At 44.6% G+C, this 15731-nt stretch overlaps 1 protein-coding gene across 1 annotated transcript in view; it reads right to left on the minus strand.

The window, feature by feature from the left end:
- Nucleotides 1-15731, minus strand: part of LOC119214429 (cilia- and flagella-associated protein 46) — a 51111-nt gene that overhangs the window by 23120 nt on the left and 12260 nt on the right. The window contains exons 8-28 of the mRNA XM_062566510.1: nt 15390-15533; nt 15149-15248; nt 14815-14913; nt 14195-14385; nt 13540-13765; nt 13112-13220; nt 11301-11430; nt 10691-10815; nt 10448-10548; nt 9121-9233; nt 8211-8423; nt 7024-7225; nt 5008-5157; nt 4166-4276; nt 3264-3445; nt 2762-2893; nt 2466-2631; nt 1831-1900; nt 1189-1324; nt 874-1057; nt 416-569 (exon numbers count right to left, since the gene is read on the minus strand). Of these exons, the coding sequence (XP_062422494.1) occupies nt 416-569; nt 874-1057; nt 1189-1324; nt 1831-1900; nt 2466-2631; nt 2762-2893; nt 3264-3445; nt 4166-4276; nt 5008-5157; nt 7024-7225; nt 8211-8423; nt 9121-9233; nt 10448-10548; nt 10691-10815; nt 11301-11430; nt 13112-13220; nt 13540-13765; nt 14195-14385; nt 14815-14913; nt 15149-15248; nt 15390-15533 (3038 nt within the window). The remainder of the gene's footprint in view (nt 1-415; nt 570-873; nt 1058-1188; nt 1325-1830; nt 1901-2465; nt 2632-2761; nt 2894-3263; nt 3446-4165; nt 4277-5007; nt 5158-7023; nt 7226-8210; nt 8424-9120; nt 9234-10447; nt 10549-10690; nt 10816-11300; nt 11431-13111; nt 13221-13539; nt 13766-14194; nt 14386-14814; nt 14914-15148; nt 15249-15389; nt 15534-15731) is intronic.

Below are 15731 nucleotides of genomic sequence, written 5' to 3' on the forward strand. Positions count from 1 at the left end.
TAACAGAACTCATGGCAGGAGAATAAAACAGACTTCTCAGTCTTCTAAATTGTGCTCTTTGTTTTTCAGTAAGTTACTCACATGAGATTGAAAATTCTGCTTCTCTGTCTTGTCGGTTCCTTTTGGTCAAAACAGTATTTGCTTAATGCTTACACGTCTAAATGAGATGGTGGACGCTGAATTCCACAGCTGATCCATTATTAAAAAAAGCTGTGGCTCTTTTCTGGGTGAGACAGATCAGATGCTACCACTTGTCGACACAATGTGTAAAATGCCAAAACTGTTTCAGGCCCACATCGGCCCCTCATTTTAAACATCAGTTAACTCTCCCTGAACATTTAAGAGCACACAGTAACATAGTCAACACAACCAACTGGTCCGGATACATAGAGAAAGAGGAGTCAGTGCGTTTTACCCAATCCTTCTGCCTCTTCACTTTCCAAGTGTAGAAGGATGTCTATGGCCCACTGGACCTGGTTTTGGGCATCGGCCTTGGGGAAGTCGTGACAGTACATCCACTGTCCGAACTCTAGCAGAAGGATGACCTTCTGCCAACGAGACTCTTCACTCTGTTCACAAACCCAAAAGTCAATGACATCATTGTGTCAGAATGTTTTCTTTTTTACATGTTTTACGTTTTTATGCTCGGTTGAGAGGACCTCCTTCAGTATTCTTGACCATTGCAAGGGACACTTGGAAACACAGTTGCACTGACTCAGTGGCTCCACATGAGGGTACTAGAGACTTACATTTGCTTGGTGTAAATCCAACAGTAAATAAAAAAGGGTGAACTTTGAGACTATGTTTTTTTTCTAGTCGGACATATACAAGCAAGATGTGGGGAAGTATACACCAATGGTGCCAGAACATTACCAACAGAGAGGTGAGGGACTTCTGGTAGCAGGTGAGCTGCTGGGTTATGTTGCCAGGACACAGTGCCATCTGGTGCCACAGGAAGGAACTGCACTGCTCTCCCTGGCCTTGTAACATTTGCATGTCCGTCAGCACACATTTCCCCAGGCGAGCTTTTACCAGTATTCTCTGTTTCAGAAGAGGTCTGTTAAAACAGAGGACAATATGATCATTGTATATATATATATATATATATATATATCTCAGCCAAGTTACTTGTATATCAATTCCCTCTCCTTGGAGTTATTTTTTCATTTTGTTTTTATTTTTACTCACAGCTGGTGTCTGGTGCGAGGCGTGTCTGCAATAGCTTGGTCCAGCAGACGCAGAGCCCTACTCCAGTCCGTTTTATCAGTGTGGATGTGCAGCAACAAAATGTAGATTGCCATTCTCAGGGAGAGGTCGTCTTCATCTACTCGCATACAATGACATAAATTATATTGACATTACACGTTATTTATCTGATGCTTTTTATCCAAAGCGACTTACATTGCAGTATAACAAATGGGTTACATTTTTGCATGGGGACCAGTTAGGGGTTAGGTGTCTTGCTCAGGGACACTTCAACAGGACACATGGAGCAGCCGGGATTCAAACCACCAACCTCGCAGCTCCCAGCGCATTACACTACGCCACCATCACATATTTAGATGGCTCATCTGTGTATGTATGTATTTATGTATTCACAATGCAATTAAGGTGGATCCCAGAAAGTCAGCTGCCACAGTTGCAGAAAGCCTAGTTGTTTATTGAGAAGAGAATAACAATTCCCCGATGCATCTATTATTTATAGTGTAGAGGTTCATAGGAGGCCAATCAGATTCATAACAGGAAGCAAGATCAAATGTGAAGCCATCTAAAAAAGATCAAACAGGAACTGTAATAACTGAGCTATTTAAGGGTTCTTTTACCACTCACCTGTGGCTTGTTTAGATCTCCCATGAGGCAGTTCGGTCAAGCTCAACGGGCCTTTCCCTTTGCCCTGTCTCTGAGAAAAGGAAAAGGATGAATACTTGAGTCACTACAAAGGGGTAGTGGTGTTGTTGGTAGTGTTGGGTGTCCCCTCATCCCTAAGCCCTCGTCCAGAGCATGCAGCGAGAGAGAGAGAGAGAGTCATTTTAACATTTACACAAGATAATTCAGAATCTTTAAATGAGCTGCTCTTAATTAGAGATTTTAAGTTATTTTACATTTGCTTCGCCCCCTGACTGTATCAATGTCCACAGGCAGAACTTGGGAGACGCTTTCTCACATTGCTCCTATTACGAAAATAAACCTCATCAATTAAAGATGACTGAGCACTGAAAAAAAGTTTAAAGCTTGCAGTAACTGTACTGGAAAAGCTGTAATTCCTGTTTTTTGTTTGTTTATCTAAAAACAGTATGTTGTCATCATTGCCATTTTTATGATAAAAACAGAAGGGAGGGGGGGTGACTAACATACCCTCAAAAGATTTATCTTTGTTCACATCAAAACCGACAAATACAGGCTCCTGCAGACACCAACATGAAAAAACAGGCCTTCTATGGGTTAGAGTGAAGAAGGGTCCATACATTTGTCTGCTTCATGTTGGTTTTATTCAGAGCCGTCAGTATCTTCTCCAGGGGCTCTTGGAGCTTCCGTCTCTCCTCAGCAGTCTGCGTCAGGGGGAGACATGCGTTCCAGTAGTGCCTGGCAGCTGCCACACACAGGCCTTGATTCTCTGCCTTCTCTGCATTGCTGTGGACACAACAAGATACCAAGGAACATATTGGGTTTGTAAATAAAAAAATGTAGAGGGACCTGGCTAACAGAACCTTTTGTAGATTCCCAAGGCATCAGTTATACATATATTGACTGTAAACAGCACCTGACACTGGAGAGAAGCACCTCCAAAGCCTCCTTGTAAGTGTGTAGATCTCCACTGGACTTGTGAACTAAACTCAAACCTCGCAAGCGCCCAGCGCTGCTCAGCATCTCGTTCACCGCGGGCAGGCCGTACCTAGGGATATGTAGAAATGTATTACCTGTCAAAGCCAAATCAATCAACCAAAACAAAATAATATGGAGAACAGATGGGAAAACCTTTTGGCAACTGGGTTGCTGCAATACTCTTGAATATGCACAAGATGTCACTTGCTGCTCAGTGAGCTTTGGAAGTGAACATCTCAACCGCTCCTTTAGTGCTTTCCATAACAAAGCATACACACACACACACACACACACACACACACACACACACACACACACACACACACACACACGTGTTGTGTCTCTTGCCCATCTTTACATGCAAAAAAACAGATCGACCCAGGGCGTTTCCAAAATGACCTTAATCTTGAAATCAATCGTAAAGAGCCAAATACTCTTACAGAACACATGGCATGGCGTTGAGGCTTTTCGCTGCGGCTTCTTCCAGCTGCAGGGCGCTCTTGGTGCAGCGCAACACCAAGCTGTGGTCCTTGGCATGGTGGCAGCATGCAGCCAGCTGGCACCACACCTGCAGCTCCACCACAGCGTCAGTCCAGCTGCATTCAGACGCCATGCTCACCAGCTTTCAGGCCCAGGGAGTGAGAGAGGGGAGGGAAATGGGAGGGGGAGAGGGTGGGGTTTTTTGGAAAAGATTGAGAGAGACAAGATGAAAAGAGGGAGGGTGAGAAAAGACAGGAGGCAATTAACTGAAAGAATTAAAGTAAGAGTGGTAAAAATAGGAGGAGTGAAAGGGGGAAAGGCAACGAATAAAGGAATACAAAAAGCAGAACACAAAAGAAGAAAGGATCAGCCAGAGAGGAGAAGACAGGAGGCCCTAAGCAGGAGATGAATAGAAATAAAATCATGAAAAGAAAAGAAAAAAATAACAGGAGAGGTGCTAAGCAAATTTGGAAGGGAATCAGGAAAGGAAGGCAAGGTACTGGATATGAGGGGAGCTACACCGGAAATGAAACATTAGAAGGAAGAAGACTCAAGGAGAAGTGAAAAGAAAAAGTAAAACAAAGAAGGGCAAGGGGCTGACAAGGAGGAGCGCCGAGGAGACGTGGACAGATGCCACACAGAGTGGAAGAAAGGTCAGACGGGGCACGAGGAGAAAAGGATTCTCCACAGGGCTGCAAAGTTATCCTCCAAACCAAAGCCTCATTATCTAGGCAGCCACGGTATGGTTTGTTATAGATATTGACACATGATGAGAGGCAGACAGGGTCTGTGCGCTGCACGGGCCACCTCGGCATCTGCTGTTCCCATCTGGGCGCCGGCGACTGAAGGAGTAAGTACGTACTGACGAAAGCCCGGGAACGGAGGACGCCAGATGCCTCGGGTTCCTGTTGCACCGGAGCATCTCCACTGCGATCAGCACGCGCGTCATCGCCGACACCTCCTCGCTCGCGCACTGCCATACAGGGGAGGAGAACAATGCACGCTGAGCAATGCGGCCCGTGCTGAACACAATCCCTTAAGTTTAATTATAGAAGAAAAAGCGTAGTCATTGCTTAGTATTGCTAGAAAGAAAACATACATTAACCCGCAGTGGGATCATCACATTGTACGTGTAGGTGATGACCTCGTTAATAATCAATGACTTTCCATGAGTGGACAGTTAGGAGATGAATGATTTAATTAGACATGTTAGCACTGTTTTGCAATTCTTGTTTTGCAATGCAGGAAACAAGCCTTTTGCAGCTGTGACTCAAAGCACAAACCCGGATTATGGTGACTCATCAAATGACAAATTCTTAGAAGTGCGTTCCAAACATTTGTGTTGGCCTGTAAAAAAACGTCGCCATGCGTTGGGATTATTGTTGTGACGTCAGTTTGTGTGTTCACTCTTCTCTACAAGACTTTTTTTGTTAAATCTCAGACAGGAACCATCCCCTTCCAAGATAAAACTGCAGGAGTAGACAGAACTAAAGCCCTTCTCATCACACAAGCGCTGCAGCACGGACAGGTTTCTGTTCACCACCAGCTGCAGCAGTAAAGCTGGGTGGAAGCCTTTCACCGACGATAGTGCAACCGCTCGCACACTCGCAGCGAGAAGAGCAAGACAACTGTAATGTCTAAAGTCCGGGGGAAAAAGACAAAGAAAGAGGGCGGATGAGGTTGAGGACGTGGTTCATGGGGTACCTCGTCTTTGGTGTCCACCTTTGACCCAGTCTCCTGCTGCAGGAGCCTCTTGACCTGCACCCATGTGGCCACCACCTGTTTCCTTGCTGCGATGGGGACGCTTTCCTCCGGGGTGTTGCAGGTGGACATGCGAAGGCAGTAGTCACACAGCTAGAAGGAAGTGGAGAAACCATAAATATGAGCTTGCACGTCGTGGGCTTGAAGGACTCTGTAGGGTATTAACGGTCTAAGAAGCTCAATAGGTGGAGCAGGGCGTTAGAATAATGTACGGTATTTGGTAAACTATGTATCTACAAGACTCTGCCGGCCCCGCCCGTCTCTAGCTTGAGGCCCTCTGCCACATACACAAAAGGTTTCAGGAAGTCGGTTATTTATCAAAAATGCATTGCAAAGGATCCCTTTTATCTTTCCTCTGAAGAGGAAACAGACACGATGGAATTTAGTTCATTATTCACTGATAAAGTGCCTTTCATCTGAAGTGAGGGCTGACATTCATGCTGGTTCGTTTGAAGAGAAAAGGAGAACAGAAATGGGGCTTAACATGGCAACTGCAGCACACCCTAAGAACAAAGTCATCAGACAGCACAGAGACACAGTCGTTGGAGCTACATGTGAGTGGTGCATGGTTAGCGATGGAGGGGTTCGCAAATGGTGCTTATCCTTCTCCTTGATGCCATGTTCCCCACTACGAGCGGCGAAGCTAAAACAGCAACATTGTCACAGAGTGGAAGTGTCACTCAGGTGCTTGTTGCCGAAGGTTTGGCGTTGAACAGCTCCGGGAACCGAAGGACGACATGTGCGTTTCTCTCCCAGGAATTGTAGGTGAATTCTGAATTCAGAAGTTTGAGAAGTCGAGGCCAGCTCACCGGGTTCATCGGTTTGTAGCTGCACGGCTCCACCTACAGGTGAAAATGTTGCTTTGTTGCTCATAGTGTGAACATGGGAGCACTTCCCCTGTGATGCTCTATCTGTGATGTTATATCGTAGGGAGGAGGAATCAATGCTTTCTGGGAGGACTCTTAGTTCTTGCTTTCACACTCGCTCAAATGGACCACTTTTGCATTGAATGCCAGGTAAGGTCTACCATCCGTTCTGTTTTGCCCCAAAAGTTCAGTTTTGGTTAACCCTATTATTTGAAGAACATTCTAGGTGCTATGGAGGACGTCATGAAGTGGGATAGCTCCAAAATGACTTTTGACATGACATTTTTTCTATAGAACAGTCCGTCAGTATTGTTTCATAGTTCATCAAATCAAAGGACAAGATTTGGAAAATTGAAAGTAGTGTAGGGGACTGAGCTCTTTCCTCTTCCATTGCCTTTGGTGAGCTTCCCGAGTAGAACGAGGAAAGCAAGTATGAGTGGAGGAATTATCTCCATGTGCTGTAGAGGCCGTAGGCTACGCAGCCGTCTCTCCTCACGCGAGGCGGCCCACTTACGACCTACGGCCTCCGACTTTCAAAGAGTTGACAGTAGGGAAAAAATCACACTTGCCGTGAAGATTAAGCAAATTTTGTTTTATTTTACTTTGTGATAAACGGTAGAACCCACAAAGACCCCCCCACCAAGTCGCCATGATACACAATCCCAAGAGATTTCTAAACCGCCTGGAACTCATTAATTGTTCTTTAGGATTTGATCAATAATGTATTCACCACAGACACTTTGGATGGAATTAGTGACTGAGCAACAGCCACCAAAGTCCCAGCAGATAATTGCCCTTTAAGTAGTTCTCGGCATGTAGGCTTTTTAATCTATATGCAAATATGGTGATATAATTAATTGTTTTGCAAATGAATGCAGATTTAAAGACTGGACTGGAAAAAAACATGTTTAGTGGTTAGTTTAAAAAGGAGATTTCATCAGTTTAAAGAGTAATGCTTTGATAATTGAACTGAAAATAAACAAAGGCCAAAAAATTAGCGGTGCTGAGTATTACATTTATTTATAAAACCATTTTGTTCTGTCATGCACCACCACACACAGGAGCCCGTTAGCTGCATCCCACACCGACATACCTCCGACGCCTTGCGGACATCCTGAAGGGCAACAGGGTCTAAGAAACCCCCGTAGGCGCCGGCAGCCTTCTCCCCGCCCCTCCCCTGTCTGCTTCTAGCCTTCTCTGCTGGGGGGGCTCGCTCGATGCCGTCCGGTCCGCACAGGGGCTGAATCAATCCCCGGGCCACGGCATCACAAAGCAGCACGAGCAGAGTGCGGTTCCTGAGGAACACAAAGAATGCTCCAAAGTGACATCCTCGGAAGAACGAGGGCCGCAATTTGGGCTCGAAGGCCAAACATCCTTTTTTTCTATGTTGTAGCTCCTTTTGGAAGTAAAAAAAACACTGATTCAGACAGCAGGATGTATGTCGCCTTAGCAACATCATTACATGAAGTTATCACAGTCATGGATAGCTTGGTGTGTTTAAGCACATTCACTTCTAAAGCTAGTTTTTGTTTTGCTGAGAGTGAGCTACTGTGCTAAAGAATAAATTAACTAATTGATCATTTGAGTGTACATATTACAGTTATCAGTTGAAATAATGATGTTTAAGTTTGGACTAAAAACGGACTGTTAGCATTCAACTGAATGGTTGAGTAAATCTGTGGTTCACGACTACCTCTTTTCTATTGTTGAGTAACATTGAGGCCCACTGAGTGACATGTTATTGATATTTTTCACAGTACTCAACTGAAACAACTGATAAAATGTACGGTTAACCCAACAAGTGTTCACTGCAAGAATAACGTGTGAAACAAGAGATTCTGATGAATTTGAGGATTTTCTTGTGAATATTGCATCAGAGATGAGTTTTTCTTTTCACTCCCTCACACTTTGCAATCTATTAGCTCTTTATAAAAAGTACATTACATAGAGTAAAGTGACAGCGTGTCTTTCATGACATGGTGAAAATATTTCAGTTCAATGCCTCTCACACACAAAAAAAACAATAAACGGAACAAAATTGCAAAATATTCTCCTGCTTTTAGTTTGCATTGAAACTATTCATACAGCCAATAGCATCAGTAATACCACCAATGCCTTTATTTGGAGTATGAAAGCTCAGACAAAATCACCTAAGTCTGATAAGAAATGTATATTGACGTGCAAATTAAATCACACAAAAACAATTCCCAGTGTGTAAAAGCCTTGAGAGCTAAATAACCCGTAAAGGAAACTGATACTAAAGGTCGAGACCCAGCCTACCCGGTGAACTTGGATTTTCGAAGCATCGCCACAAGGCTTTGGAAGGTGGGAAGGAGGCATCGGTACTCGCCGGCTGCTAACAAGTGGCTGCTGTAGTTCCACAGGTAAATGGCGGCGTTTGCGACCAACCACGACTCGTCCATCTCGACCCCGAGCTCCGCCGCCCGTAAGAAGTTAGAGGTGGCGAAGGCAGAAAGAGCCTGGATCCAGTTTCTGTGAGAGGGGGGGTAGAGAGCCAAGTGGGAAAAAGATATATAAATATGTGTTTATGCAAAATAATGTGTGCACACACACGACAGCAAGCTTCATTTGGAAAGGAGGAACTTCATCTTGACAACGTAAAAAACATTCTAATAATAATAATCTGTTAGAGCACCTGGTTAAAGCTCTCGGCCCACTTTATGTTAAAATGCGCTGCGGGAGAAGTGCAGAATGCAATGTGTCAGGACTTGTCAATTCAACAAGGAAAAAAGAATGTTAGGACGGAGTGTTATGCAGGAGCTTCGTGGTGGTTCTGCACATCTATCTGGGCTGCAGTAAAAACGTCATGAATAACGATCGCAGCCTCGTCTAAACCACTAAATTGATGTGGGAATGGTTCTACCACCACCAGTCATCATCTCCGATGAATTATGAAAGGTGTTTACTCTAAAAGACTAAAGCACAGCACATAGAACCACACTGACAGACTACAGTTGACAATTCACAAAAGGGGTATTTGATGTAGTTATTTAAATAACAAAGCAATTTGTATCAACTTTAAACTTATTCTATTGGGACTTGATAATTATTTTAATGAAATCATTATTGTAACTACTTGTTATCTAAATACAACAATCATTTAATTGCTTTACACGACAAAACGCATAGAAATACTATATTTGCATGGTGGCAGTGTGTTTGTTTTCACCTGTAAACACCCCAGTGTGGCTCCTCTTCAGAGGCACACAGCTCACTCGGCACGGCGGGGACAACAGGGCCGTTAAGCTGGACCCCCTCTGTGAGCAGCTTTTGGACGGTTGCCTTGACAAGACGGAATACTTTCATGTCTCAACCACAGGAGATAATATTAAAGATGACTTCCTGTTTTGATTAATTCATAATAAAATGAGAAGAGAAAACCTCCCGCTATGGGAATGACAGCTTCTCTAGAGAAGGCTCAGCCGCAGCGGATCAAAGAAGAAAAGACTGGTCTGCTTTTCACTCCAGCTGCAGAAAACTCAGGTAAGAGGAACCCATCTTCATCATCATCATCATCATCATCACCACACTGATGTAGACTTATCTATTCATTTAATGAATTATGACCCCAATTCTAAAAAAAAACAACTACCCGCGTACCATGAAACGCAGAGCTACATGAAAGGAGCAAGAACAGACGCCACAGCGCGACTCAGCTTATGACAAGGTCATGTAGTTGCTGTGGATAGTTTCCATTTTCTTCAAAGTGCTGTCAAGTTAACATCTCTATGGACTTAATACAGACTTAAAGCTGCGGGCTTGATGGGAAGCAGGATTACACAATGAGACAAGCTCATGAGACAAGCAGAACAATCTCCGACTCCAACAAATCAACAGCTACCTCGCGGGCGTGTTAAAAATCCCATAATGCATGTTTACTAGTGCGAGCAGCCTCATTTTACAAAAGGAGCTAAAAAAACCCCAAAACATTTGTTTTGTGACCTCGATGCAAAAAGAAGCTAGAAATAAAAAGCTGGTAGGACCAGGAAGTACGAAAGGCAGTCACTGCACTGGTATTAATGTAAATTCATTCTAATAACTGAAAAGGAACAAGCGCAAAGTCCAAATGTTTATGTGTTTGATCCATAGAATAAAATCAATTAAAGGTGTATTATCAAAAAAATAAAAAAGGTCTTTGTGTCCCTGGACGATCCCCTAGACATCCTATGGGTGGTCTTTATTCTCCCCCTGATTATCTCCAGACCATCCCCTACTATTCATGGGCGGCATACTATACTCCTCCTCCCCGCAAAGTCTGTTTAATTAGCAGGGAAAAAGTCTGACACTCCAAAGCTCGTTTGAAATTGCCTTCACAGGAAACAATACAGTGCAACAAACAGACCAAAACAAAGGCTTGAGTCTTGTAGTGTAAGTTGGGCACAACGCATATGGGAACATCCTGTTGTTTTTCTACTCTCAAAGAGCTTTTCATCATCTCTCTGCGTCCACACATATATAACATAACGAGAGGTGTGTTTCTGTGAGTCGGCACACACCTCAGCGCTGATGAAGCGGACTTCGGCTAAAAGTCGCAGCAAGTCCCTCGTGCAGGTTTGGCTTCGATTGGCGCCGCGTCCTCCCTCCGAGGACCCGCATCCTGAATCGTATGGGCAAAACGGGTCACGGGAAGTCTCTCAAAGAAACCAATCCTCTCCCTCTTGTGTATACAACTAACACTGCTTCCAATGACTGCCATACTAGAGGAATATTTGTCATTTGGAGACTGTTCATCGTCTTACCATCAGTCTCGGACATTTTCCATCTCCCATCGTCATAAAGCAGACAGAATCCACAGGCCGCCCGGCACACATCCCAAACCTCCTGTTTCCTGGCTGTCTTCACCAGTGTTGCCCACAGCTTTGCTCTGGGGATAGATGATACCTTTTTAAATATGTGCAAGGGGCAAAGCAGCACACTGTAAAATATTTAAGGTCGGGCTATGGGAAACTTTTCTATTGGCAAATCCTCAACTCAGGCCTTGCCTTCCGCAGCCCACCGAGCTTCTAGTCTCATGTGGACACTTTTTCCCTGTAATGATATGGGGAAGACGGGCAGCCTCAACTATGCTCAATGAATGTAATAGAAGGCTGTAGACTCCTACAGTCACTCAACAACTTTAACTGTGGAGCGGATCGAAAGATCAATCATTCATTAGTATGTAGTATCAGAAACAGCAGCGAGTAAGAAATCCAGCGGGCATAAAAACCTGCTAAAGCAGGCAATGCTCCAGCATGGGTTCCTGGGAAGGCTGAGAGCCAAAAAGAATTCCTCATAAAACTCAGTCAGGCATTCACATACATCTAGTATCACAATAAATACATGTGAACTTACAAACATGCACACACACACCTCTCCGTGTCGTTTGTGTCATCTCCTTGTCTGGCAAGGTGTCCATCCAGCTTCTGCATGGCTGCAGAGTGATGCTGCGCCTTAGCAGAGAGCCGAGCCGCTGGTCCAGATCCAAGACTGCCTTCGGGAACTGGAGGATTTGTTGGAAGACCGAACACATAAGTCAAACTTTATTCCTGATACTGGAATAGCTCCTGCATTATCTGTAAGTAAGTTCAGTAAACTTTCTGGCGAGTATGCATAAAAAAGCATCCTTATAACATTGAATGAATGTGCACTGATACGTCAGGACCATGTAATCCTTTCGAGGAAGTTACGAAATGTGCCTTATTATAACACTTCTTAACGGGAAAGCAACAACAACTAAGGAGCCACACGATTAAATGGCCCTTTTCCCCAACTCTTTGCGAACAGCAACGTCAACGATTGCAAGGTAATCATGTAGAAGCCAAAACTACACACATGTTCTAGATTCTGAGCCAAACGCCTGAAGTAATGTGGTTATTCAAGCAATTGTTTTGTGTACTGAGCCACACGACTGACTGGAGTGTTTCAAAGACGCTGGTTGCTGCACGAGTCTCTGAGGTACAACACACAACACTGTGGCAGCGATACGAACTACAATTAATTAAGACCCCTCGTCTCACCCTCGGTGTGCCAAGAACCGAACGCAGCGGTGACGTGTCGTCATCAAGGGGATGCTTGGGGTTTATAGACAAAAGCCATAGAGCTGCCGGTACGGACCAAAGAGGGCCTTTGACTCTGGCTGTCAGAAGGCTGGGGGGAGGGGGGGGGGACTTCTTTGCTAAATGACTGGATGTTCATTTGATGCTGTGCGGCAGCGCGCCCTGGAATAAGTGAGAGACTAAAGGAGCTCCACGGGTTCAGGCCCCTGTGCTGCGATCCAGCGCACACCGCCAATGAGTCTTGGCAGTAAGAGACGTGGGAACACAAACAGATTCTCTGGGAAGATTGTGCAAAACCAAAAATCAATGCTGCCACTGAACTACCTCCGGTTCAGACTTAAAGTCTCAAGATAAGACAGTGCACATTAATTACGTTCTGTGACGTTCGCTCAATTCTCCTTCACAATCGTGCATAATCAGGGCCTACTTTACGAAGATAGCAGCTCATTTCCCAATCAGTGCGAAGCGCTGCCTTCAGATCGCCCTGCTCAAAAAATAAAATGCTTCGTTCTCTGAATCAAAGTTTCAAAAACATTTGCGAGTGCTACAGTATAATACCGAATTTTAATGTTTATTATTCTATTATTCAACAGTTTACAATGTGCTCTGATTTGTATGCCTATCATTTGATTGAATGTACCAGGGCTTTCACCAGAGAAAAGGAGAAGAAAGACACCGAGGACAGAACAATGAGTGCAGAGAAAGCTGAGCGAGAGGCACACTCAGAAGTCATCGGGACCCAGCAGCTGCTTCAGCAAAGATTTACAATTTACAGTTGACTAAATGTTGATGTCAAGTTGGATAAGCACAGAACCACCGGTACCAACCCCCCGAAAAATAGTAGTAAATGCATGAACTCCAGATGAGCGGTTCCTGGGGTACGTTTCATGACATGAGTGAGTTTCCTTGTACAGAAGGGGCAAAACAATTCATTCATGTTGGATGTTAGGCAAACAGATTATGTATTGTATAGTGTTTATATCTTCTATTTTGAAACAATGTGTTATACTATTGCACTGCATTTACAGTTACAGATCATCTCCCCACATTCCTTGTAAGTGTAAAGTATCGGTAATAAACAGGGTTTTTTGGGGTCATGTGTTAAGGAAAAGGAGAAATGTGTACTTTTGTCAGCACCCAGGACCATCTGGAAATGGTCAGGGGCCAAAAGCTGACCCACGGCGACCAGGATGGGGCGGCTGTCGGTGCCGTCTTGGGGCTGCATGTCTCTGGCCTGAAAAATATTAACGGATGAGTTGAAAGTCAGACTTATCTTGCAGCCATTACTCAGTCCCTGGAGGACTGTGGTCTTCTCACCATATATAAAAACACACGTATCTCATTAAACCTGCACAGTGCATGTTAAATGTTAAAATAATTAGACTTTGAAAACACGAAATGTGCTAAAGCCAAGTTCTCCTTCACTGCAGCTTCAAAGGATTTCTGTTTGTAACCCTAGAATGTTTTGGCATAAAAACCCTTCTCTTGCCAAGTTTTATGGAACTGGTTGATTTTGTAGTGTTCAGGCTGTCTGGCGCAGATGGGCTGCAAACCTGCTGCATAAGCATATCGGCTCTATCCTCGGCCCGGGGGGGCGTGTGGTAGAGGGTGTCTCTGAGCTTCAGGAGGCGGACAGCTGACGAAAGGCGCTCTCGTCGCATCCCGTTATCCAGCAGCATGGCTTTCTGAAGGTGAGTCAAAGAAGCCTCGAGGCGCCCGTCCTCCTCTTCGATCAACGCCAGCTCTGAGTGGACTTGACAGCGCGTCTCCAGCAACGTGCTGGGAAAATAGTGAAAAAGAAAAGACACTTCCTAAATAAAGTGGAAAATTAAAGACGACTACAAATCTAGAGGTCCAATACCACAATTTGAAACCAGAAGATATGCTACTAATGACTTGAGCTGCCCCTTGAGAAATACCTCTGGCTCTCTGTAAATGTAAAATACTACAGTGAAAAATATATTCCTGCCCATAAGTCATCATAATAGCATTTCCTGAAACAACAATAAGAATATCACAAAATATTATCAAAACGTTACAGGACAAGCCTCCATAACATGCAGCATATACTGTAAGTGGTGCTCCCTCTTATTCATGAAGATAATCTCACTTATCTTGGTGATCTAAGCTATTGGACACAGCCAAACACGTGTATATACACACACACACACACACACGCGTTAGGATGGATTTGAGAAAACTGGAGACCTTCTAATGTCTTCCAGCACTTGGGCCACCCTGAGCAGAGGTGTCCTGACACGTTTCCTGAGGTTGTGCTGCAAGAGCGGCAGACAGAAGCTCCACTGCGCAGCGCACACCGCCTGCGTGGCCCGAGGGTCCCCCTCCCCCGCCCCTGTCTGCAGCCACCGATCCAGCTTGCTGATCTCCTTCAGCCGGGCCTGTGGGAGGAAAACTACGGATTGGGAGCGTGTCTCCTGCAGGAGCCAGAGCACTTCAACACTTCAATCATCTGGCAAGCGTACTTGGCCTGAGTTAGATATCAAAGGGTGCCAATTATTAAATGTGAGAGTTTTCATGCCAAAATATTATATGGCATAAAATGAGATTACAAAGTCTTTCTTCCCTCGAGATCTTTCCCCCCCCCCGGTCAGAGAACAAAAAAAACTGATCATTAAAACTTTTTGGCTTAAACTAAGCGCTGCTTGATGGGTTAGCAGGTTTAACGCAGATATACAAATTGAAGTGAAATGGAGGTTGTGGATGTAAATATTACTGAACAGCTTGTCAAGACACCGCCATTGGGTGCACTGGCTGCATCACATGCAGCGGGAACACACGGCTGATGATAACAACGTATGATGGAGCACCTCCACGCTGGCTTTGGAGTAGTCCATAGTCTTTCCCTCTCGCTTCTGGAGGTTGATTTCACAGTTGACACATTCAAGTAATGCACGCTGGCCAATACTCTGAAAAGACAAATGTATACTTATATACATATGATATTAAGGGTCGCCATTCAACAGTGCAAGAGGGCAACACATCTTTGCGCAAGTCCTATTTATTGCCATGTGTTTTTGCACACTAGTGTCATCATGTCACTTCATTCTCAGTGGGAGCAAAACGTCTCATGTGGTGCACGCGTCTGCATGTGTCCACAGCTACAGCGCAGAGCCAAGCTACTTTCAGGAAAAAAAAACTCACAGCCTCTCCTTCAGACTTCAGCGCTTTCAAACAGTCCACAGCGACTTCATGACGCTTCACTCTCAAGGCCAGCAGAGCCAACTCCAGAAGGAGGGAAACTCTGCAAAGAATCAGAAAAAAAATAAAACAGGATTCATACGATTCCCAACTCTTCAGGCCGTTCTCTGCCTCTCGGGTTATCCGTATGTGGTTTTATGGTAGTGAAAGGACGAAGGTAAAGTTGTTGTTGGGGGTCACAGACCTGTCAGCTTGTTGGATGCATGTCGGGCTCTGAAGAGGACTGGACTTCACAGGCGTAGCAGAGGCTTTGGCGTCCATCAGCAGATGAAAAATCTGCTCAAGCTCCCCTTTTGTTGGTTCAACCTCATCCATTTCTTCCAACTTGCTGTTTCACAGCATGAAAAAAAAAAGAAAAGAAAAGATTTTCGAATTGGTAATCTACTAAGCACTGTACTTTGTAGACAACATAAAGACATTCGTAATTTAACCCCCCCCCTCAATCTACTTAGAATAAAAAGTTCATAAACCTTAAGCAAAAATTCCTATAGGACGCTGACGACGGCTGGGTCAGACTGACTCATGC

The sequence above is a fragment of the Pungitius pungitius genome, chromosome 13, assembly GCF_949316345.1.
Source record: "Pungitius pungitius chromosome 13, fPunPun2.1, whole genome shotgun sequence".
NCBI lineage: Eukaryota > Metazoa > Chordata > Actinopteri > Perciformes > Gasterosteidae > Pungitius > Pungitius pungitius.